Raw genomic sequence first — 24,798 nt, 5'->3', positions numbered from 1 at the left:
AGCAGGTACAGTTGCGTTTAAGAAGTCATTTCTCTGGAGCTGCATATGGTGTCGGAAGCCTCTGCCATGCGATTCACAGTAGTTTTCTGGGTAAGTATGTAGATGTAGATATAGTCCTGTGTTCTATATGCGGCCCGGCTCACGGCTTTAATACTTAACTTAAAAGATAGCGCAAACTCCGATGCAGAGTATAGTACTTGTTCCGTTTGTAGTAATTTTAGTTTCTCTTGCATCGGACCAGCGACCTTATGGTGTCTCGAACCAATTTAACAGCAGAATGACTCCAGTACGGCTCCACTAAACCATTGTACCGAATGTCGTTCACAACTTGGCCGAAGCCGATCTGTTCAACGTCGTCCTGACAAAGCGAGCGTTTTTGTGCGAGGGAACAATGTGGCGCCTGGAAAAACGTACTTCTGTAGCTGAGAGAAAGCTGCTTTTGTGACGGCAACAGGTGTTGTGCCTTATCCGCCGCAGCCGACTCGGGTCTCGGCTACTTCCGGCGTGGTTCGTGTGGATTCGCCAGCGAGGGGAGCGAGAGCGACAGCGGGCTACGCCCATTGCCCCGACCGTATAGCTTCAGCCGGCAGTAGGGTCGCGGCTTTAGCGCTGCGCAGGTTGCGTCTGTTGTATGTGAGGCGCGCGGCCTGTCGTTCCCGCGTTTGTAGGTCTGCATTCTGAATCCCTCGGTGCGTAGGCCGATTGCCTTCGACCTCTGACAGATGTGACTCACGGTATAAGTGACTCGTTTCTGCGTTGCGTCTGCCTCATTCGCGCACTTAGTCGACGCCGCTTCTGAATCAATCTGTAACAGTGAGGGAAATCACGCGGAAAATACTGTTACGGAAAGGGGTGGGTCGGTTAAAAACGCACATTCTCTTGGTTGTCGGGCACCTGAGATCGCATCGTAATCCCTATGTAGCAGCTAATTTATATGCCACTTGTAGCGGCATTGCCGAACTTTCCGGTAGAGTGACACGCTGCACTGCTACAGAAGTAGTAGGCATCGTATTTATTCATGGCATAGCTCACTGCTTCTGAAAACAGTAAAAGTACTCGATGTTAGTGATCTTCGTTAATGAAGGAAGTGTTTACATGCAATAAAGCCCTATATGACCTGTTGCCTTAAGGCAAACTAAAACCGTTCACAAAGTAACTTTCGTTCTTTTACAAGTATTAAAATGTTGTCTAGTTGAGTTTAACTAGTCTCGCTCCTGATTTTGTTTGTTTACCACAACTAAATAACCAACATTTATATTTCGAATGTAGCTAAATGTATAGGGATTTGAAACTCCCTGTCGAATCCGTCGTATTTCTTTAGAAAAGCGGAGATTGCTCCTTGCTTCACTTTGGATTGGGCGGAACTTGCGAAAAAAGTAAAAGACAGAAAAAAATATTTCAAATAGTTGGTAACTCCGCCGTCGCACCCGTGGATCGGTCACTGTAAGAAACATAGAGGTGTATCCATCGTGGACAGAAGGACCGGTTGTGCGGTTATTCTAAGCGGCCGTTTGGCTCTTCAGTAGTAAGTTATTCGTGTAGTTCTGGAGGAGTGTGTATAAAATCTAGTCCTCGTTTGGTTCGTGAAGAAAGCTCAATCTTAGTCCGCGAGTATTTTCGTTCTTTGTTAGATGCAGACAGTTCCCGAAGCCTCGAAACTGGTAATTTCGCGGGCTGAATACGCACGGAAATAAATTGGCGTGCGCTTCTGGAGAGTGCGGGTGGCATTGCTCCAGTTGGCACGCAGCCGCTGTGTCCTTTTGCCCTGGAACCGTACTGCACCAGACCGGACAGCCCACTGCGTAACTCTGCGGAGTCCCAATTCTGTCGGCACCAGCCTGGACCACTATTACAGTGCGTCCGTTCTCCACGGGACTTAGTTCTCGTCGAATAATCTTAGTTGGAAAACTGGAATCATCATTCCTCCCTACTGTATTTCGTTTTGGTCAGTGATACGCCTGAGATTTCAATTATCACTGATCCTTTGAGTTTCAGTAATTGCCCCCAATAAACCAGCGAATACCGATAGCTTTACTGCGCGGGGCACCCACTAGACCCGTCGTCCATCAAGGTGAGCTGAGGCGGCTTCAGCTTGGGCCCCTCTGACCCTTCCATTCCGAATACCGAGCTCGCAGCCACAGTGCAGCGAGCGTAGACGCGGTGAAAGCGCGAGGGTAGGACCGTGCCCAGACCCCGGCTAGCCATCGGTCCGCTTCGCCTCCCCTCGACCAGCTGCCCGTACGAGCGGCAGCCTCTGTGTCCGCCAGCCATGTCCGCCCGCTGCGAGGACCACGACCCTTACGATGACCCCGACCAGGAGGGCTGCGGCGACTCGGAGGAGACGCTGTCGATGGTGGCGGGCACGACCCTGACGCTGGGCACATCCGACGACCACGACCACGACCAGGACCACGAGCTCCAGCAGCAGCAGCAGGAGACGCCGCGCCGTCGACTCGTCATCCGGTCGCCGCCGCCGCGACGTAGCTCGGCCGTCAAGAAGGTCGTCACCGTCATCAGTCCCACGCAGGTCAGTCCGGCCGCGGGTGCGTCGTCGTCACATCTCGCTCTTACTTTTAAACTCGACAGGCGACTGATCAGAACTCACTGCTAAGTTCATCTTCTTCTTTTTTCGTACATCCATCGTCAACCCCAGTGGATATGGGTCAACAGTTGATGAAAAATTGGGAAGAAATGATAACGCCGTCAGCCGTGTATTTGTATCTTACTTTACTTTAGCAGGTTTTTCCACTTATCAGCAGTTGCCTGTTCTCTAATGTCACAAACTTCCATCCTGCCAATGTTCTCCCGATAGACCTATCCTTTCGACGGCTCTGGCTGTAGTTCCCCTCGACGTTGCCCTCGGCTCCAAATGGTTCAAATGGCTCTGAGCACTATGGGACTTAACATCTGAGGTCATCAGTCCCCTAGAACTTAGAACTACTTAAACCTAACTTACCTAAGGACATCACACACATCCATGCCCGAGGCAGGATTCGAACCTGCGACCGTAGCAGTCGCGCGGTTCCAGACTGAAGCGCCTAGAACCGCTCGGCCACTCCGGCCGGCCCTCGGCTCCCCTCGGCTTCTTCTCCCTGATGGAGATCAGCTGAGCCGACACTGTTGTTCTTCCATCCGTCAGACATGTCCATTCCAGCTCAGTGCAGGAGCATCAATACTATCTGTGACTGGTTCCAGGCATTTATCTCCATTCCTACATGTACATTCCTCAGTCTATCCAAGGGAGTCTCTCTCATATTTCACCGTAACCCATTCATTCCCAAGCCTCGATTTTCTCCCTTTGTCTCTCGCTCAGTGTCTAATACTCTGACCCATATATCAGATCGCATTCAACCACAGACGCAGCACTACCGTCTTTCTTCGTCTGGATATGTGCCGACTCCAAAAGTTGTTAATGATCTAATAGCCACGCTCACTCGACTTGTCCTTTGGAATATGTCCACGTCACACTCTTCAGTCTTACCGATTTTGAACCCAAATACTTGAACACTTACACATTTCTTAACCGGCCAAACTAAAAATCCAAATCCTCACTTTGTTCATTTCCAACAAGATATTCTGTTTTATCCGCATTGACTGTTACTCCCCATTGGTCATAAGTATCCGATGTAAACGTTGATGCTGTACTTTCACACGCTAACTTATGCACTATCTATTACAACAACCAAGAACAACCTGTAAATACAACTTAATTAAGGTTGGTGACATAGAACATCCTCGCGTTAATCCTTTACTTGTTTAAAACTCTCCGATGTCTTACAACCAGCCTCCACAAGTGCCTCATGGTGGTGGTACATCCTTTTTAACAGTTCTATTAACACACCATCCATTCCAACCTTATCCAGTTCTGTGTACAGTAATCTCCTTGCCACAGAATCACAGAATCAATAAACACCAAGTGGATAGATCCAGAATGAGATTTTTCACTCTGCAGCGGAGTGTGAGTTGATATGATACTTCCTGGCGGATTAAAACTGTGTGCCGGATCGAGACTCGAACTCGAGTTCGAGTCTCGGTCTGGCACACAGTTTTAATCTACCAGGAAGTTTCACCAAATGGATATCTTGATTTTTTGCGATCATCTTCTCACACATCTGGCATACACAAAATATGTTACCAACGCAGCTTTTCCTAGCAGTAAAACTCCACTGCTCCTGCGATACAACAACCTGCGCGACCTTTTCCAGCCTGTTCTTTACTATCTGTTATTATAGGTTTTCTGTCTTGAGCTGACTGCAGTGTAATTAAAAAGATTACATTGCAGTCCGCTCAAGACAGATTACCTATAATAACAAATTGTTCAAATGGCTCTGAGCACTATGGGACTTAATTTCTGAGGTCATCAGTCCCCTAGAACTTAGAACTACTTAAACCTAACCAATCTAAGGACATCACACACATCCATGCCCGAGGCAGGATTCGAACCTGCGACCGTAGCGGTCACGCTGTTCCAGACTGTAGCGCCTAGAACCGCACGGCCACTCCGGCCGGCCCTATAATAACAGATGTTAACAGCTGGTGCGGAAGATGGCCACACAGACAAACGTATTATGTCCTTTACTATTTTGCTAAACAACCTACTTTATATCTATTTATTTAAAAAAACGATATCGGTGCTCCACTCCACAGTCATTCCGCCCCTCTGTCGGTAAGTAGTGTTTGTATAACCAACTGTATACAATGTCATAAAAAGTTAAGTTGGTTCATGAGTTCTATTGGTAACATCATGGTTGAGAAGATCTGTGGGCGCCGATTTTAATTCCATTTTATGGCCTTGTGTACAGTTGGTTTACACTGGACTCGCATTCGGGAAGACGACGGTTCAAACTCGAGTCCGACCATCATGATTTAGGTTTTCGGTGATTTTCCTAGATCGCTTCAGACAAATGGCGGGATGGTTCCTTTGAAAGGGTACGTCCGACGTTCTTCCACATCCTTCCATAACCTGATGACCGGCCGTTGTGGCCGAGCGGTTCTAGGTGCTTCAGTCTGGAACCGCGCGACCGCTACGGTCGCAGTGTCGAATCCTGCCTGGGGCATGAGTGTGTGTGATGTCCTTAGGTTAGTTAGGTTTAAGTAATTCTAAGTTCTAGGGGACTGACGACCTCATATGTTAAGTCCCATAGTTCTCAGAGCCATTTGAACCATTTGAACCTAATCTGATGGGACTGATGACCTCATTGTTTGGTCCCCTCCCCCAAATCACCAATCAACCAACCAATCAACCAACCAATCAACAGTTGGTTATAAGACCACTAATTGCGAATAGAGCAGCCTGATGATGGTGGAGTGGACCACCGAAACCGATCGCTTTTAAATAAATACATATATATCCGAAAGAACAGGCATTAAGCGGGATCTGCAGCTGTGATATTTATTATGTTCATTTAAGGGGCAAGTGGAGGAAAGGAAATGAATGGGAAAGACCTAACGAAGTAAGCTGCATCGAGACTTTGTGCAGCATTAGCTGTGACGAGGGAAATGAGTTTTGGAGCAGAACTGTAACCCGGGATCTCCTCCATACTAAGCAGTTTCGTTAAGCACTGCGCCACCCGGACAAAGCGTTTGTCGTAAAAACGCGAACTATCTCGGTCGGCTCGCTCCCCAGGCAACTCCCCTTCCCACCCAGAGCCACCTATCCGTTGCCCCCTTCCATGCCCTCTATGCTCGATAATTTTAGATTCCTGCTGGAGGTCGAACATAAATATGCATCTGCACATAAGGTTGCGGCATGCATAATAATTGCAAATGGTTCAAATGGTTCTAAGCACTATGATACTTAACATCTGAGGTCATCAGTCCCCTAAACTTAGAACTACTTAAACCTAACTAACCTAAGGATATCACACACATCCATGCCCGAGGCAGGATTCGAACCTGCGACCGTAGCAGCAGCGCGGTTCCGGACTGAAGCGCCTAGAACCGCTCGGCCACAGCGGCCGGCGATAATTACAATTCCTGCGTGGTGTCTGTTGTTTCAGACAGGTCCAGAAGGACTGACACCATGTATTCATACAAATGATTCACCTCGACAGTCAATGAACCTACAACCTTCATTGTGGATGCACATTTACGTTAGACCTCTGGGAGTATAAAATGATCGAGCATGGAGGACATGTATGGGAACAGCGGACAGGTGGCGCTAGGGGGGAATGTTAGTTGTCCGAGGAGCGTGCCGAGATAGTCCGCAGATTTGTGATAAATTCTGTGTCCGGATGGAACAGTGGTTAACGTAACTACCTAGTAAACGAGAAATCCCAGCTTCGAATCCCGCTCTAGCACACATTTCCAATCGTCGCCGCTGATTCCGTACAAGTCTCGATGCAGCTGACATCATTATTTCCCTGTCTTTCCTTTCCTTCCTCCTCCCTTCCCCTTCAATTTACATAATAATAACCCTGTCTCTGAACTGTGTAAACTTTGTTCTGTGCGTGATCAAATTCTGTTTGTGTATGATGTTTTCTCAGGCGTAAATTAGAGACGAACTCAGAATCTGCGTAAAGGAGCGTGGGGAACTTCCTAAATATCACACCAGGCCGGCAGGTGCATACACGGGGTCGTTAACCCCCGCGCGGGTTCGATCCAGGTCTGACTCACCTTCCAGCCTCGCAAGATAAGTGCGCAGCATGCTGCGCTGTACCAGCTGCTTAATCCTTCCCCGTCTCTCTCCCATAATTTCGTTTCGCAATATTCTCAGCCAGTCTCAGTTTCAGTTTCGTGATGGTAACGACCTGAACTCCTGTCTTTTCTGTTATCGATATGTTTGATTTAATGTTCCTTCTTGTTATGTCAACATGCATCCGTCCACTGGCTGTTGAACAATCCTCTTAATCTTTCAACTGTTTCCACTTTCGACATCCATATGTAACTTCCGCACTTTAGCACTAGCCGTATCATACTAATCCTTAATACTAGATATGTAACTATTTGTATACATAAATTTAGTTTTTTGTCTTATTTTAAATCAATTCTTTTAGCGAAGAAATTTTATTCAGCTGTGGCATTCTACTTCTGGTATATTCCTCACGTTGCTTTTATACTGGCGGATTCGTCTCTTCTGACATTTAGTGGTCCTTTCTGCCTTGCTGGAAACTCTGTGTACGTCAGGTAGTGTATTTGTTTATTCTTAAGGCGTATTCTGTGCCAAGAGATCTATCTATTCGGGCAACAGGTCCCCCAAGTATTTACATCCGGCCAGAAGTGATATGTCGTCCGCGAACCTAAACAGCCGGCCGGGGTGGACGAGCGGTTCCAGGCGCTAGTCTGGAACCGCGCGACTGCTACGGTCGCAGGTTCAAAAAATGGCTCTGAGCACTATGGGACTTAACTTCTGAGGTCATGAGTCCCCTAGGACTTAAACCTAACTAACCTAAGGACATCACACACACCCATGCCCGAGGCAGGATTCGAACCTGCGACGTAGCGGTCGCGCGGTTCCAGACTGTAGCGCCTAGAACCGCTCGGCCAGCGCGGCCGGCTAAACAGGTTCGTCTCTCCTGACATTTAGGGGTCCTTTCTGCATTACGTTGGGGTCTCTGGGTACGGCTGGTAGTGTATTTGTTTATTCTTAAACCATATACTGTGCTATCTATTCGTGCAACAAGTCCCCTAAGTATTTACATATGGCCAAAGTGCTACGTCGTCCAGACTGTAGCGCCTAGAACCGCTCGGCCAGCGCGGCCGGCTAAACAGGTTCGTCTCTCCTGACATTTAGGGGTCCTTTCTGCATTACGTTGGGGTCTCTGGGTACGGCTGGTAGTGTATTTGTTTATCTTAAACCATATACTGTGCTATCTATTCGTGCAACAAGTCCCCTAAGTATTTACATACGGCCAAAGTGCTACGTCGTCCGCGAACCTAAACATTAATCTCTATTCGCCGTGCACTTTTATTTTTCTTCCGAAATTTTCCTTCGCCTCTTTGATCGCTTCTTCGGCGTAAAACTTGAACAACAGTTGTAATAATTTTTAACCCTGCCTTACGCTGTCCTTAACACAAATTCATCTTTCTTGAGTTCTCACTTTCATTACTCCCATTTCGGTTTGGTTCTGAGAGATATCGTATTTACTTATATTTTACTTATTATTGCTTACAATTTCAACTCCCGCTACCTTGACTCTAAAAATACAAAGGAAATAAAGATAGACGCTCACTTGACGTCATTTGTTGGAGTAGCGTAGTTTACTTGCACTGATATAGGTTTCTTAAACTCTCTTCTTGGAGCAGATGGAACAAATATTTTTTTTAAAAAACGGGAAAACACCCAAAACTCTTAAACTACGATATAACATTTGTTAATTATCTACATTACCATCGGAGCAGATGATTTACTGGCAGTTCCCAATCTCAACCACTGGGACACATTACATTTAAGAAAATATATTCTTCAGGAAACACCTGTTTCGGAATTATATATCCGTGACCTAAGTTACCATAACTTACACCTATGCAAGTGATTTCCCGATTTCTGGTGACAACAACCTAAATCTCTAGAACCGGAGTTATAGGAAACCTGTACTACCTCCAGACAGTCTTGAAACCACCGCGTGGCTGGCATGAGATCGGACCACAGATGACCTATCTGTTGTCCACTGACGCAGTGGAGTCAATCAATGGAACCTATCAGATCCGCCACACCAACCCCTCACCCCACCCACTCCCATCCCCCCGCAGCCTGCTCTTATTGGGAGACCCACATCCGTCATACATTCGTTCTGCTGCTTCTAATATAGCTCCAGAGTTGCTCGTCATACGTCCACTGTTTCCGGTCCTCCTTTTTGAAGGAATTAATTCCGGTTTCGGTGAATCCCCAGTGATATTCATTCACTCACAGTATTCACTTGAAATTGGATATCCTCTTAACAGCGCATTTATTTTTAAATATTTTCTAAGCTCCGTCCCAGATACCTTATCTGCTACTTCGTTCACCAGGTCTCATTTGTCTCCATCTTTAACTGTATCAGTGTACCAGTGCCTATTACTAGTGACCGCAAATCTTCGTAGGTGGGGTACTTAAGTGTGATACGGTCTGGTGTACCAATGTCACATGTACACATATTTGTCACATGTTTCTATATCCTATGCAAATACTGAGGGTATTGTTAATGGCCTTTCAGGCAGCGAATCACGTCTCTAGATGGATTTACGTGGCCAAAATGCATCGTCTCCTACACCTTTGGAATACTACATACCCTGCGACCTGTCGTGATATTGTGTCAGGGTCTTTGCCGCTTATGCTCTTTCTATAATTTCAGCACTGGTTTGATTGTTGTGGGGACCACAGTGCGATCCAGAGGCGGTCAGTGTCTTCAGCGACCGCCGGGTTAACGGCGAGCTTCCCTCTCCCATGCAAATACAGCGGTCAAGGCTGATTTGCGTCCGAGCGGGGGATTGCAATCAGTGGTCCACTGTTTAGACGGAGGGGATCCGACAGCCGATCAGTTCCAGTCATTGCACCAAGAAGGTTCGATCGCGTCCACATTGTTACTTTGTGCCAGGAAGGGCTCTCAATGAGGGAAGTGTCCAGGCGTCTCGGAGTGAACCGAAGCGATGTTGTCCGGACATGGAGGAGATACAGAAGGACAGGAACTGTCCATGACATGCCTCGCTCAGGCCGTCCAAGGGCTACTACTGCACTACTACTGCAGTGGATGACCGCTACCTACGGATTATGGCTCGGAGGAACCCTGACAGCAACGCCACCATGTTGAATAATGCTTTTCGTGCAGCCACAGGACTTCGTGTTACGGCTCAAACTGTGCGCAGTAGACTCCCGACGCCCATGACGAAGTCCATATTTGCAACCACGACACCATGCAGTGCGGTACAGATGGGCCCAACAACATGTCGAGTGGACCGCTCAGGATTGGCAAGACGTTCTCTTCACCGATGAGTGTCGCTTATGCCTTCAACCAGAAAATCGCCGGAGACGTGTTTGAAGGCAACTCGGTCAGGCTGAACGCCTTACACACACCGTCTAGCGAATGCAATAAGGTGGAGGTTCCCTGCTGTTTTGGGGTGGCATTATGTGGGGCCGACGTACGCCGCTGATGGTCATGGAAGGCGCCGTAACGGCTGCACGATACGTGAATGCCATCCTCCGACCGATAGTGCAACTATATCGGCAGCGTATTGGCGAGGCATTCGTCTTCATGGACGCCAATTCGCGCCCCCATCGTGCACATGATGACTTCCTTCAGGATAACAATATCGCTCGACTAGAGTGGCTAGCGTGTATTCCAGACATGAACCCTATCGAACATGCCTGGGACAGATGGACGACATGACCCACCAACTACTCTGAGGGATCTACGCCGAATCGCTGTTGAGGAGTGGGACAATCCCGACCAACAGGGCCTTGATGAACTTGCGGATAGTATGCCACAACGAATACAGGCATGCATCAATGCAAGAGGACGTGCTACTGGGTATTAGAGGTACCAGTCTGTACAGCAATTTGGACCACCACCTCTGAAGGTCTCGTTGTATGGTGGTACAATATGTAATGTGTGGTTTTCATGAGCAATAAAAAGGGCGGAAATGATGTTTATGTAGATCTCTATTCCAATTTTCTGTTCAGGTTCCGGAATTCTCGGAACCGAGGTGATGCAAAAGTTTTTTCGATGTGTGTATAAGAAACTGTCCTCAGTTTCAATATGCTATACGTCTTTTGTGGAATAGGTGTAACGAGAAACCAGGTGTCCGCCGATTGGCCAATGTCTACCGCCTCCCTTTGATCCACAGAGAAAATGTTTTGCACTTCCTGGCTCTGCCATTTGGTTGCTGAGTTCCGGAAGGTAAAGACGAGTTTTTCTTGCAACCCGGGAATGCAGCATATAGTATTAATGTGTACATTCCAAAACTAGCCCAAGGCAGTGTTATAGGGTCGTTACTGTTTTCATTGTAGAGGATGTTTAAAAATGTCACGCACTCCTACGGAAGGTAATATTGCTCAGAAACAGAAGAACAGTCCTCGTAATTATAAGTCTAGAAATCACTACCTGTCGAGATATCGGCCGTGTTACCTGCGACAGATAATGTGTAGTATTCTTCGGGGTAGATCGTCTTATTGTTGCTATTCAGTGCAAATGTCTGAATGATTGTAATCTTCGGGACACTGATGGTGCAGAAAGACAGTGACTGTGCTTTATGCTCGAAGGAGCACTGCACCGTTTCGTGGGCAATAGATTGGCGGAGAAGTGCGGTTGCAAGACCTCCTTGTCTGCCCCAAGTTGAATCCGTTGGCTCCCTGGCTATGGGGTCATTTAAAGATATTCGTGCATGCCCAACCCATCAACAAATCGACAATGTGTAGTTATAGGAGTGTTTGATCAATGCATGTGACGCAAACTAAATGTATCCAGGTGTATTTGAAGAGCATGTGACTCACTGCGAAGAAGGGCGAACGAAGGATGTTTCAGGATGCGTGGTAAACACATGCAGCACTGCTCATGGTGTCTCGTTCTATGTAGCAGACAAATGGGAGTGAGAGGACAGTCGCCCAACATCCCAACAGGTACTGGTTTCCGCACATAAATTTCTTGGAACTTGTTTTCGTTTTGACCAACACTACTTCCTTTGGGCATATGTGTTACTTTTTTTAAAACGCGCTGTATATGAATGATGTGCTAAATGTTCAAAATTCCGTGACGGTGCTGTTCTACATAAGAAGTTCAAACCAACAGAAAATTGTTCCCTGCTTCGTGCTGGCATTGGCAGTTGACCCTCATCGTAAATACACTCCTGGAAATTGAAATAAGAACACCGTGAATTCATTGTCCCAGGAAGGGGAAACTTTATTGACACATTCCTGGGGTCAGATACATCACATGATCACACTGACAGAACCACAGGCACATAGACACAGGCAACAGAGCATGCACAATGTCGGCACTAGTACAGTGTATATCCACCTTTCGCAGCAATGCAGGCTGCTATTCTCCCATGGAGACGATCGTAGAGATGCTGGATGTAGTCCTGTGGAACGGCTTGCCATGCCATTTCCACCTGGCGCCTCAGTTGGACCAGCGTTCGTGCTGGACGTACAGACCGCGTGAGACGACGCTTCATCCAGTCCCAAACATGCTCAATGGGGGACAGATCCGAAGATCTTGCTGGCCAGGGTAGTTGACTTACACCTTCTAGAGCACGTTGGGTGGCACGGGATACATGCGGACGTGCATTGTCCTGTTGGAATAGCAAGTTCCCTTGCCGGTCTAGGAATGGTAGAACGATGGGTTCGATGACGGTTTGGATGTACCGTGCACTATTCAGTGTCCCCTCGACGATCACCAGTGGTGTACGGCCAGTGTAGGAGATCGCTCCCCACACCATGATGCCGGGTGTTGGCCCTGTGTGCCTCGGTCGTATGCAGTCCTGGATTGTGGCGCTCACCTGCACGGCGCCAAACACGCATACGACCATCATTGGCACCAAGGCAGAAGCGACTCTCATCGCTGAAGACGACACGTCTCCATTCGTCCCTCCATTCACGCCTGTCGCGACACCACTGGAGGCGGGCTGCACGATGTTGGGGCGTGAGCGGAAGACGGCCTAACGGTGTGCGGGACCGTAGCCCAGCTTCATGGAGACGGTTGCGAATGGTCCTCGCCGATACCCCAGGAGCAACAGTGTCCCTAATTTGCTGGGAAGTGGTGGTGCGGTCCCCTACGGCACTGCGTAGGATCCTACGGTCTTGGCGTGCATCCGTGCGTCGCTGCGGTCCGGTCCCAGGTCGACGGGCACGTGCACCTTCCGCCGACCACTGGCCACAACATCGATGTACTGTGGAGACCTCACGCCCCATGTGTTGAGCAATTTGGCGGTACGTCCACCCGGCCTCCCGCATGCCCACTATACGCCCTCGCTCAAAGTCCGTCAACTGCACATACGGTTCACGTCCACGCTGTCGCGGCATGCTACCAGTGTTAAAGACTGCGATGGAGCTCCGTAAGCCACGGCAAACTGGCTGACACTGACGGCGGCGGTGCACAAATGCTGCGCAGCTAGCGCCATTCGACGGCCAACACCGCGGTTCCTGGTGTGTCCGCTGTGCCGTGCGTGTGATCATTGCTTGTACAGCCCTCTCGCAGTGTCCGGAGCAAGTATGGTGGGTCTGACACACCGGTGTCAATGTGTTCTTTTTTCCATTTCCAGGAGTGTAAATGTAACGAACTGCACGCAAATACTCAGAAAGATCAGTAAATATCTTATGAATAAAAGTCCTTTGTCTGTCTGTAGTTCGGTTTTTGGATTTTTATGACTGATACGTATTTCTGCGCGAAAACCCCACCATCAGGATTTACACCATTTACATCAAGGTGTCCATCTTGAACTAGTGAAACAGTCGCACCTGAGAGATGTTATTGTTGTTATACAGAATGGTCGACAATTATTATTACAGGTTTCTAGGTAACTTAGTCCTTCCTAGAGGGACTTAGTAGATCATGTTTGGATAAGGAACCTATCTCCCGAAATATATGATCTGGATATAAAATTAGCTTGAAAATCGAATTAATTTCAATTCTTCTGTTTCACGGCACGCACACAGCGGATACAATGAAGTCTGACCTGTGTGCTTTACACGAGCCCATGGACTGGGAAATGTTTCGAGCGCTCGTCCTCGGGTCCTCTTCTTTGTGACACGTGACATCCTCTTCAAAGTAGACAGTACGGCGCGTCCGTGGAAGACACAGTCAGAACTCCTACTTGTGAGTGCGAATGTGAATGTTTCTCGCAGCCACTGTTGTAGAAAAATAATTAAAATAGGGACTGACGACTGCAAATTATTCCGTCTGTATGCATACCGTGAAGTCGTAGACTTGAAAGTGATCCTATCTTCAAACTTATTTTATATGCAAACGGCACATTTGCGTGCATCGTTCCTTCCCAAAACTCAATCTACTAAGTGCTGTCTACAACCGCGAGAAACTTGTAATATGACTTGTGAACCACACTGTATATTTTGTTTGTTTTTTAAACCATGAGTTTACTTTTATATATGAGAAGAATATACCTCAGGTACGACTAAGTCGCCGGTTCAAGACGGAAATCCTCAAGTGAATGCTGAAACTCCTGATAATGGAGCTTTCGCTCCGAAATGCACTACTGGCCATTAAAATTGCTACACCACGAAGAAGACGTGCTACAGACGCGAAACTTAACCCACAGGAAGAAGATGCTATGATATGCAAATGATTAGCTTTTCAGAGCATTCACACAAGGTTGGCGCCGGTGGCGACACCTACAACGTGCTGACATGAGGAAAGTTTCCAACCGATTTCTCATTTACAAACAGCAGTTGACGCGGCGTTGCGCGGTGAAACGTTATTGTGATGCCTCGTGTAAGGATGAGAAATGCGTACCATCACGTTTCCGACTTTGATAAAGGTCGGATTGTAGACTATCGCGATTGCGATTTATCGTATCGCGCGACATTGCTGCTCGCGTTGATCAAGATCCAATGACTGTTAGCAGAATATGGAATCAGTGGGTTCAGGAGGGTAATACGGAACGCCATGCTGGATCCCAACGGCCTCGTATCACTAGCAGTCGAGATGACAGGCATCTTATCCACATCGCTGTAACGGATCGTGCAGCCACGTCTCGATCCCTGAGTCAGCAGATGGGGACGTTTGCAAGACGACAACCATCTGCACGAACAGTTCAACGACGTTTGCAGCAGCATGGACTATCAGCTCGGAGACCATGGCAGCGGTTACCCTTGACGCTGCATCACAGACAGGAGCGCCTGCGATGGTGTACTCAGCGACGAACCTGGGTGCACGAGTGGCAAAACGGACGAATCCAAGTTCTGATGGTCGCATCCGTGTTTGGCGACATCGTGGAGAACGCACATTGGAAGCGTGTATTCGCCATCGCCATACTGGCGTATCACCCAGCATGATGGTATGGGGTGCCATTGGTTACCCGTCTCGGTCACCTCTTGTTCGCATTGACGACACTTTGAACAGTGGACGTTACATTTCATATGTATTACGACCCGTGGCTCTACCCTTCATTCGATTCTTTGCGAAACCCTACATTTCAGCAGGATAATGCACGACTGCATGTTGCAGGTCGTGTACGGGCCTTTCTGGATACAGAAAATGTTCGACTGCTGCCCTGGCCAGCACATTCTCCAGATGTCTCACTAATTGAAAACGTCTGGTCAATGGTGGCCGAGTAACTGGCTCGTCACAATACGCCAGTCACTACTCTTGATGAACTGTGGTATCGTGTTGAAGCTGCATGGGCAGCTGTACCTGTACACGCCATCCAAGCTCTGTTTGACTCATGCGCAGGCGTATCAAGGCCGTTATTACGACCTGAGGTGGTTGTTCTGGGTACTGTTTCCAAAATGTAATCACATGTCAGTTCTAGTATAATATAATTGCCCAATTAATACCCGTTTATTATCTGCATTTATTCTTGGTGTAGCAATTTTAATGGCCAGTAGTGTACATATTGTAAACAAAAATACAAAAAACTAAATCCAGTAGTCGAATGACTTTATTCATAAAATATATACCTTCTACTGCTGCTTGTGCCGACGTAAAAGCATTATGAAAAAATGGACGCATTACTGCTAGATTGCATTACAGGCGATTATTAGTCAGTGAAATTCGCAACAACCACAGAATAAAAGATGACAATTATTGAACTATATGAAATTAAATCGTCGTAGCTTCTCAACGGTTTGCGTTAGGACGTTCAAACTTTACTGTTGCCCGCGAGGCATGATGGGAATTAGTATACGCAGGTGTACGCGCCATGTTGTCGTCGGTCATTTGCACGTGAAAATGTCACGGTACAGCGTGTCTGAGCGTTCTGCGCTTGTGGAGGCCTATTATGCTAGCAATAACAGCCCAACTGCGGCTTAAATGAAGTTTGCTGCCGAGTTCAAGCTGAAGACAACCGGTCCAAGTGTGCTAACAATCAAAAATTTTATTCGCAACTTTGAGAGAACGGGTAGTGTTCATCATGACACTGTTGGCAATGTCGTGTACCCAGAATGGATGAAAACGCCTGAAACATTGAGAAGACGTGCGCTGTGTTTCAAACCAGCTCCAGAAAATCGATCAGACGAGCTGCGCAACAAGAGGGAATCAACATCGATAAATTGTTGCATCTCTTCCCATGCAAAATTCAAACCCATCAGCCATTAAGCCCCAAGGAATAGCGGTTGTGTTTCGCGAACACTATTGTCTACAGAACTGACGAACAGGACTTTGATGTGAATATGGTTTGCTTTAGCGACGAAGCCGACTTTCCTTTGGATGGGTTCGTCAATAAGCAAAACTGGTGCATTTGGCGATCTGAGAATCCACATTTCGCGATCTGGAGGTCTCTTCACCCTCATCAGGTGACTGTGTGGTGTGCAATGTCCACTCAAGTAATAATCAGTGTTATATTCCTTGACGGCACGGTGACTACCGAACGGTACGTGAAGGTTTTGGAAGATGATTTCACCCCCATTATCCAAAGTGACCTCGATTTCGATACGATGTTGTTCTTGCAAGACGGAGCTCGACCCCATCGAAGCAGGAGAGTGTTTGGTGTCCTGGAGGAGCACTTTGAGGACCGCACTCTGGCTCTGGGGTACCCAGAGACCACTGCCTTGGGCCTCGATTGGCTACCACATTCTCCGGATCTGAACACATGCGACACCTTTTTGTGGGGCTATGTTAAAGACAAGGCGTACAGCAATAACCCCAAAACCAATGCTGAGCTGAATACAGCGATTCAGGAGTTTATCTACAGCATCGATGTCATGCAGAATTTCGCTATTCGTCGGCGCCACATCATGGCCAGTGATGGCACGCATATCGAACTTGTCATAACCTAAATCCGAATATCTGTAGTGACGATTACATGTTGAATAAAGCGTATGCGAGTCGTAGTTTGTAACTAATTTACGTTTTTTATATAGTTCAATAATTGTCACCCTCTACGAGGTTTGTCCGGAAAATACGTATAAAAGTTGAATAATAACCTTATGTTACAAATTGCAGTCACCGCCAGGTGGGACTACTGCTGTTATCAATCCCATCAATGCTTAGTTCGAGTCAGAGCACTCTGCGTGAAGGTGGGAGTGTGCGGCAGCTTGTTGACAGTTACCCTTTTTCACCTGCCGTCGGCACGGAGCTCTCTCTGATTGAGGAACAGCGCGTCAACATCAAGTTTCTTGCAAAGCTAGGCAAGAATGGCCGTGACATTTTTGAGTGTTTGAAACAGGTTTACGGAGAAAATTCTCTGAAGGAACCAACCGTGAACAAGTGGTTAAAAAGGTTCCGGGATGGAGGAGAAGAAGTGAACGATGACCCTCGCCCAGGACGCCCGTCGACATCGAGTTCCGATGCAAATGTTGAACGAATTCGGGCTCGTGTTCTTAAAGACCGTAGATTGACGGTCAGAATGATTGCTGACGAGCTGTCAATCCCCAAAACAATCGTTCACGAAATCCTGACACAAAAACTTGAAATGAAGAAATTGTATGCGAAAATTGTACCGAAGCTCTTGACGCCAGAACAGAAAGCAAAGAGGGTTGAATGCTGTGAGGATTGGTTGGAAACAGAGGAACGAGGGGACTTTCTCAACCGAGTCATCACCGGAGACGAGTCCTAGTTTTACGAATTCGATGTGGAGCTCAAATCTCAAAGCAGGAGAACCGAGAACAAAAAAGTCGCGAAAATCAAGGTCCAATGTGAAGACAATGTTGATTGTTTTGATTCTAGGGGCATTGTTCACAAGGAAATTGTCCTTCTCGGTCAGAGAGTGAACGGAAATTTTTACGTTGAAGTTCTGACACGTCTCAGAGCTCGTGTGGCCCGAGTTCGACCGAAATTGGCAAAAGGGGGCAGGTGGATCCTTCATCACGACAATGCGCCCGCTCACACGTCGCTCGTTGTGTGCGAGCTTTTGGCCCGAAGCTCAATCACCGTGACAGACCACCCGCCTTATTCACCCGATTTATCCCCGTGTGACTTCTTCATGTTCCCGAAATGCAAAATGGTGCTTCGACGGCGGCACTTGGGAGACGTGGAAGCCATCAAGGCGGAAACGACACGGCAACTGAACATCATCACAACTGAAGACTTTCAGCAATTTTATCAACAGTGGAAATGGCGTTGGCAGAAGTGTATCGCGTCTCAGGGCGAGTACTTTGAAGGAGACCTTATTGTAATACCTGAATAATTGTAAAATAAAGTTATTATTCAACTTTTATACGTATTTTCGGACAAACCTCGTACTTAGAAATGGCTGTCTAGGGCGACATCAAGTGGATCGATGGCATAAAAAAAGTTGTAGGAAAAGCAGGTACCAATCAGATTTACTTGACTAATCCTAAGGAAATGTAATTCACCCAAGACCGAGGTAGCTTACGAAATTCTCGTTAGAGCAGTTCTTGAATTTTGCTCGTCGGTCTGCGACCCTTACCAAGTAAGATCAATAGAGAACACAGAGAATATCCAACTAAGAGCGATGCATTTCATAACTGAATCGTTGAGTAAGGGCGGGAGCGTTACGGAAATGCTCAGCAAACTCCAGTGGCAGATTCTGCAAGAGAGTCGTTGTGCATTACGACGGAGAGGTTTACTCCAGAAATTCCGAGATCGCACGTTCCAAGAAAAGTCAGTCAACTTATTACTTCCTCCCACATATATCTCACAAAATTATCACGACAGGAAAGTCAGAGATATTCGATCTCCCGTGGAATCTTTACTAACAGTCGTTCTTCCTGCGCATTATTCACGATTGTGATAGGAAAGGGGATAAATCACAGAGGTACCAGAAGTGTCCTCAGCTGGCGGACGCTATCTCACCAAAAATATCCGTACCCCTGTTAGTGGGTATTAATGTGTGGTGTGCCAACCCTCCGCCTTATTTCGGCTTGAACATTACTGTGGACAGTTTCAGTAAGGTATTTATGTGTAGATTTGTCGTTAAGCTGGCTAGGTCGCGGAAAAAGTCATACAGAAGAATGAGTTTATTGATCACAAAGTGACGCGTTTCGAAATTATTTCCATCTTCAGAGCCCTAAAATAAAAATTAACAAAAATACTGGTATACAAAAATTACTAACTTTTTAGTTAGTAATAACTAGCCAACATTAAACAAAAATGGAAACAGTCCATTCCTATTCACCCAAGTGCAAAGGTAGCACAAGAACGAGAGTGTTACCACATGTGTTTCTAACATGTGATGACAAACTACAAAGCGTCAACATGTCACGAACACATGGTGGTTGTCATGGTGATAAGTATAGGGCGTTCAACAATGAAGTCATCATTGCCGTTATGAGTACATGTGGTAACGCTGTTATCCTTGTGCTACCTTTACATCTGGGCAGGTAGGAAAGGACTGTTTGCACTTTTGTTTTATGTTGCTTAGTTACTACTATCAAAAAAGTCACGTGTTTTTGTGTACCAATTTATTTGTTATATTTCTGGTTCAAATGGTTCAAATGGCTCTGAGCACTATGGGACTTAACATCTGTGGTCATCAGTCCCCTAGAACTTAGAAGTACTCAAACCTAACTAACCTAAGGACATCACATACATCCATGCCCGAGGCAGGATTCGAACCTGCGACCGTAGCAGTCGCGCGGTTCCGGACTGAGCGCCTGGAACCGCTCGGCCACCGCGGCCGGCTATATTTCTGTTTTATGATTCTGTAGATGGAAGTAATTTCGAAACGCGTCACTTTGTGATGAATAAAGTCATTCTTCACCTGCTATATGACTTTTTATGCGAGCTAGCCAGCTTAACAACGTATCTACGCATAATTACTAGAGAGGTCGCTAGCCTTCTATCTGACTTTGTGTCACACCTTCATCAGTAAGGTCTGTTGAGAAATGACGGTCTATTCTTCCTCAAGATCTGAAACCAGAGAAGGCAGTGGTATGGGCGCTGGGGTCTGTACTGAAGTATACGTGCTAATTGACCGCAAAGGTGTACCATTGCGTTCGCGCCGGTACTCTGGACAGGCCAACGCATTTCAGGAATGTTACCAACGCTCACAGATCACTGCCTTACAGATCTACTTTATGACGGGATTCAGATACCAACAACCATCGTCTCCGAACTGTTCCTCTACTGTACGCAACACACAATGCTGTAGAATGTGTTCATATCCTCGCGCTCTTATAGTTGTCTTAAGTGCAATAAGGGGACCACACTCAACTACACTCATACTCATAAATTAAGGTTAATTGCAGAATGTGGTGCCACACAACGTGGCACTAAACAAAACTGGCGCTAATAGCATAGGCACATAGGGAACACACACGACACAGGTCTGTAAGTCCACGATATTGGTGCTAAGTTGAGAAAACTGTTCCGAAACATATGTGCTAGAAAACGCCACTGTTTCCTGCGCATGTACCCCGACATCAATATGGGATATGATCACCATGCACACGTACATACGCCGCAACAACGGGTTCGCATACTCTGGATCAGGTGGTCGAGCAGCTGCTGGGGTATAGCCTCTCATTCTTGCACCAGTGCCTGTCGGAGTTCCTGAAGTGTCCTAGGGGTTTGAAGACGTGCAGCGATACGTCGACCGAGAGCATCCCAGTCGTGCTCGACGGGGTTTAGATCTGGAGAACAGGCAGGCCACTCCATTCGCCTGATATCTCCTGTTTCAAGGTACTCCTCCACGATGGCAGCTCGATCGGGCCGTGCGTTATCATCCATCAGGAGGAAAGTGGGACCTACTGCATTCCTGAAAAGGCGGACATACTGTTGCAAATTGACGTGCCGAAACACCTGACCTGTTACAGTTCCTCTGTCAAAGGCATGCTGGGGTGTACTTGCACCACTCATAATCCCAGCCCACACCATCAAACCATGACCTCCATACAGGTCCCTTTCAAGGACATTAAGGGGTTGGTATCTGGTTTCTGGTTCACGCCAGATGAAAACCCGGCGAGAATCACTATTCAGACTATACCTGGGCTCGTCCGTGAACATAACCTGGGACCACTGTTCCAATGACCATGTACTGTGTTCTTGACACCAGGTTCTACGGGCTCTCCTACGACCAGGGGTCAGTGGAATGCACCGTGCAGGTCTCCGGGCGAATAAACCATGTCTCGTCAGTCTTCTGTAGACTGTGTGTCTGGAGACAACTGTTCCAGGTAAGGTCCCGAGCAAGGCTACCTGCAATACTCCGTGGCAGTCTGCTGGCACTGATGGTGAGACATCGGTCTTCTTGTGGTATTGTACACTGTGGACGTCCCGTACTGTAGCGCCTGGACACGTCTCCTGTCTGCTGGAATCGTTGCCATAATCTTGAGATCACACTTTGTGGCACACATAGGGCCCATGCTACGACCTGCTGTGTTTGACCAGCCTCCAGTCGTCCTAGTATTCTACCCGTCATAACGTCATCAATATGTGTTCTTTGAGCCATTTTGAACACACAGTCACCATTATCACGTCTGAAAACGTCTGCACACTTACTCGCTGCACCGTACTCTGAGATGCACCAACACACCTCTGCGTATGTGGACTGCTGCCAGCGCCACTGTGCGACGAAAGCAGGTCAAATGCACCGCATGGTCATACCCCGAGGTGATTTAAAACCGCAAACCGCCCACCAGAGCGTTGTTTCAGCATGCATCGGCATTATCCTTAATTTATGAGCATGAGTGTACGAAAACACCCCACATATCGTAACACTACGTCCCCTATACTTCACTATTGGTATTACATATGACAGTAGGTAACTTTCTCCAAGCACATGTCAAATCTAAATCCTTCCATCGTATTCGCACAGTGTATAACGCGATTCACCGCTCGAAATCACTCGATTCCAGTCATCCACTGTGCAATGTCGTCGCTCTTTACACCGCCTTAAGCTTCGCTTAGCGACTACAGAAATGTGGGGCTAATGAGGAGCTGTTCGACCGTTGTACCCCATTCGTTTTAACTTCCTCCACAAAGTCATTATGCTAGTTGGAGCTGCCAAGAGTCCTTTCGTTGATTTCTTTCTAGTTTTTACAGCCACCCTCCTCAGTGCTCGACGTGCCCGGTTCGTCAGTCTGTGAGGCCCGTCTGCTCTTGGTTTAGCTGTAGTTGTTCCTTCGCGTGGACTGAAGCGCCTAGAACCGCTCGGCCACCGCGGCCTGCAGTTGTTTCTTCGCGTTTCCACCTCACAGTCGCATCTCGAACAATAGGGGAACAATAGACATTTTTGACAACAGTGCGAAAACATGTCCACTGTATATTGTTACTGTGAAATGCTTTAGTGGGTTGTGTTTACGTAATAAATACTGTGCAATGAATACATATTTTGACTTATCAGTATTTATACGCGGCATAGGAAAACCTTACAGCACATCCTTAGTGTTTGAAACTATTCCCTTGGGTCTTCAACGATTTATGTAAGCAGCACATTCGTTGGGTGATTCATGTAAATCTCATCATTCACTCAGTTTCATTTCTTTTCATTTATAATATCCGTAGAGTTTTCCGAGACTGGAAATGGTCCGACACTTGAGCGGTAACTAGCGCCTATGTGAATGTAGAGAGGTTTACTGCGAATGAACTGTCACTTACATTTTTATTACCTGGAAATCAATAAAGCTAGATTTTAATCTGACGCGGTTTATGTACCGAGTATATTTCGTTAATGGTTTTCGTCACGTGAAATGCCATAACGACGGCTTTCGTACTGCCATTTCATAGAAATTTTCTTTCATATATATCTCTTAAAAAGAAATTCCAAAAACTTATTACTCTTAAACTGTTTTAAAAAACTATTTAATAATTATCATAGCAAGCACATTACTCCAGAGAACAAATGGACATTAAATCATTGACAAAGTGAAAGCCATAACTCTTGATGTGTTATTATTTTTAAACCTGCCACTTAACTTCATTTCGCTGCTGGTTCACTCATCAGTCCGAAGACTGGTTTGATGTGCCTCTCCACGCTAGTCTAACTTGTGCAAGTCTAAAGTCATTTGAACCTGCTTATTGCGTCCTTGATCCCCTTCGACAATTTTTACTCTCCACAAGTCCCTTCATCCCTTCCTCTATACCTTACGACGGATTCAGATTTTCCTTAAAATTATTTTCTCTTCAATGCGATTCGCTACTTCCTCACTAGTTCTTCGCCCTCTTCATCTAATCTTCAAAATTCTTCAGCAGCACAACATTTTAAAAGCTTCTACTCTTTTTTTGTCTATACTGATTATCCTTAATTGCTTACAATTGTTTATTCAACAGCCTGATATAGTACGAATTAATAATTTATACACAGTTTTCGCTAAAATTTCGCAAGTCACAAAGAAGTAAAAAAACTAAATTTCGTATAGGAAAATGTCCTAGGTTTTCGAAACTTTCTAGGTGTTGTACCAACTCCTGCTGACTGACACTCGTCAAGCGAGAAACGCTTTGAGAAAAAGACGTTATGATATTTCTTGTTTTAATCTCCTATGAATTTGCTAGTTAATCGCATATATTCAGATATGGTTTTGCTTAACACGAATTGTAAAAGAAGTTAATTGAAAGATCTGTAGTTGCCACATGATTCAAAACTTAACAACAGTGTTAACATTAAAGATAGTTGCATCTCAACAAGTATTGGTAAAGGAAGAAAAAATGTTTTATCACTCCATGAAAAATTTTCATGTCATTAATTGTCACCATTTTTATAGCAAAATATTTTCATTCTCACAATATTCAGAACACATGTTACGCTTTCGCTTTCCACCGCCTTTAACTATACAGTTTAGTACTGACTTGTGAAAGGCTTTTCATTGTAGTGTGCGTTTCTCTTCAATTTAACTATTTATATATTTTCACGAAATTTCACACTTATTCTGCAAAACTATTCTGAGCATGTCATTCTATTCTTAATATGGTAGAAAATACGCCTGACGTTGAACTTAACTTTCGGAACTTTAAGATCGTGGTTTCATATTTCGCGAGAATAATACAACGTATCATAGATGCCTTAGCTGGTTTATTCAATTACCTGCATTCGTCTTCTTAGAAGTGCTTGAATTGCCTAAAGAGTTTAAAGCAGAAAGTACCTAAGAACAACACACGAAATGATGCTGAAAGAAAAGATAAAAAAAAATGTAATGTGTTCCACAGCTATTGAGGGTACCGTATTTCAGAATATCGATGCAAAGGAATTCGAGACTGTCTTTTCACTTTAAGATATCAAGATTAGTAGCGTTTGTTACAGACCATGTTCCAGAAACCACGTCCGTCACCAAAACACAAACTTTTTCTGTGTTGCTATGAATAACTGCACGCTTGTTGGAACAGCGACATATTCCTACAGTGACTGTTCAGTGACGAGAATAGTTTTTATGAAGCTGTTTCGCACCGCTCTGTATTTTGCGTCAACGCAGTAAAAGTGTCGCCTGCTTCCTGGGCTGCAGAGTTTGTTTTAACAAACGTTTTAGAAAACGTGAATCTCACTGGCGGTTTGCGCTCCCTAGAGAGGGCGGAAACAATACATCGCTACAGTGAGACGAATACACAATGATAGTATAATAGAACTAAGAAATCAATCGATAGTATGTCTTTTCCACATCAGCAGGCGAGTTTAACAATAAATGCTGAATATAATTTAATGATGTATTCGAAACGCTGAAAACCAGTAGATTTACAAACTCCTATGCTTTGATGAAGTTAAGGAATTCTGCTACTTAGGCAGCAGATTCACTCATGACGACCGGAGCAAAGAGAACACCAAAAGCAGGCTAGCAATGGCAAAAAGGGCACTCCTGGCCAAAAGAAGTCTACTAGCATCAAA

The 24,798-nt window shown here is 46.2% G+C and overlaps 1 protein-coding gene across 1 annotated transcript in view; it reads left to right on the top strand.

Annotated features, from left to right (window-relative positions):
• Positions 1 to 602: 602 nt before the first annotated feature.
• Positions 603 to 24,798, top strand: part of LOC126416569 (inactive dipeptidyl peptidase 10-like) — a 391,761-nt gene continuing 367,565 nt past the window's right edge. Inside the window, exon 1 of the mRNA XM_050084317.1 lies at positions 603 to 2,527. Within this exon, the coding sequence (XP_049940274.1) occupies positions 2,270 to 2,527 (258 nt within the window). The 5' untranslated portion in view covers positions 603 to 2,269. The remainder of the gene's footprint in view (positions 2,528 to 24,798) is intronic.

This window comes from Schistocerca serialis, chromosome 8 (assembly GCF_023864345.2).
Source record: "Schistocerca serialis cubense isolate TAMUIC-IGC-003099 chromosome 8, iqSchSeri2.2, whole genome shotgun sequence".
Lineage (NCBI taxonomy): Eukaryota > Metazoa > Arthropoda > Insecta > Orthoptera > Acrididae > Schistocerca > Schistocerca serialis.
Note: the sequence above shows the minus strand (reverse complement) of the source record. Positions and strands in the feature narration are given on the sequence as shown.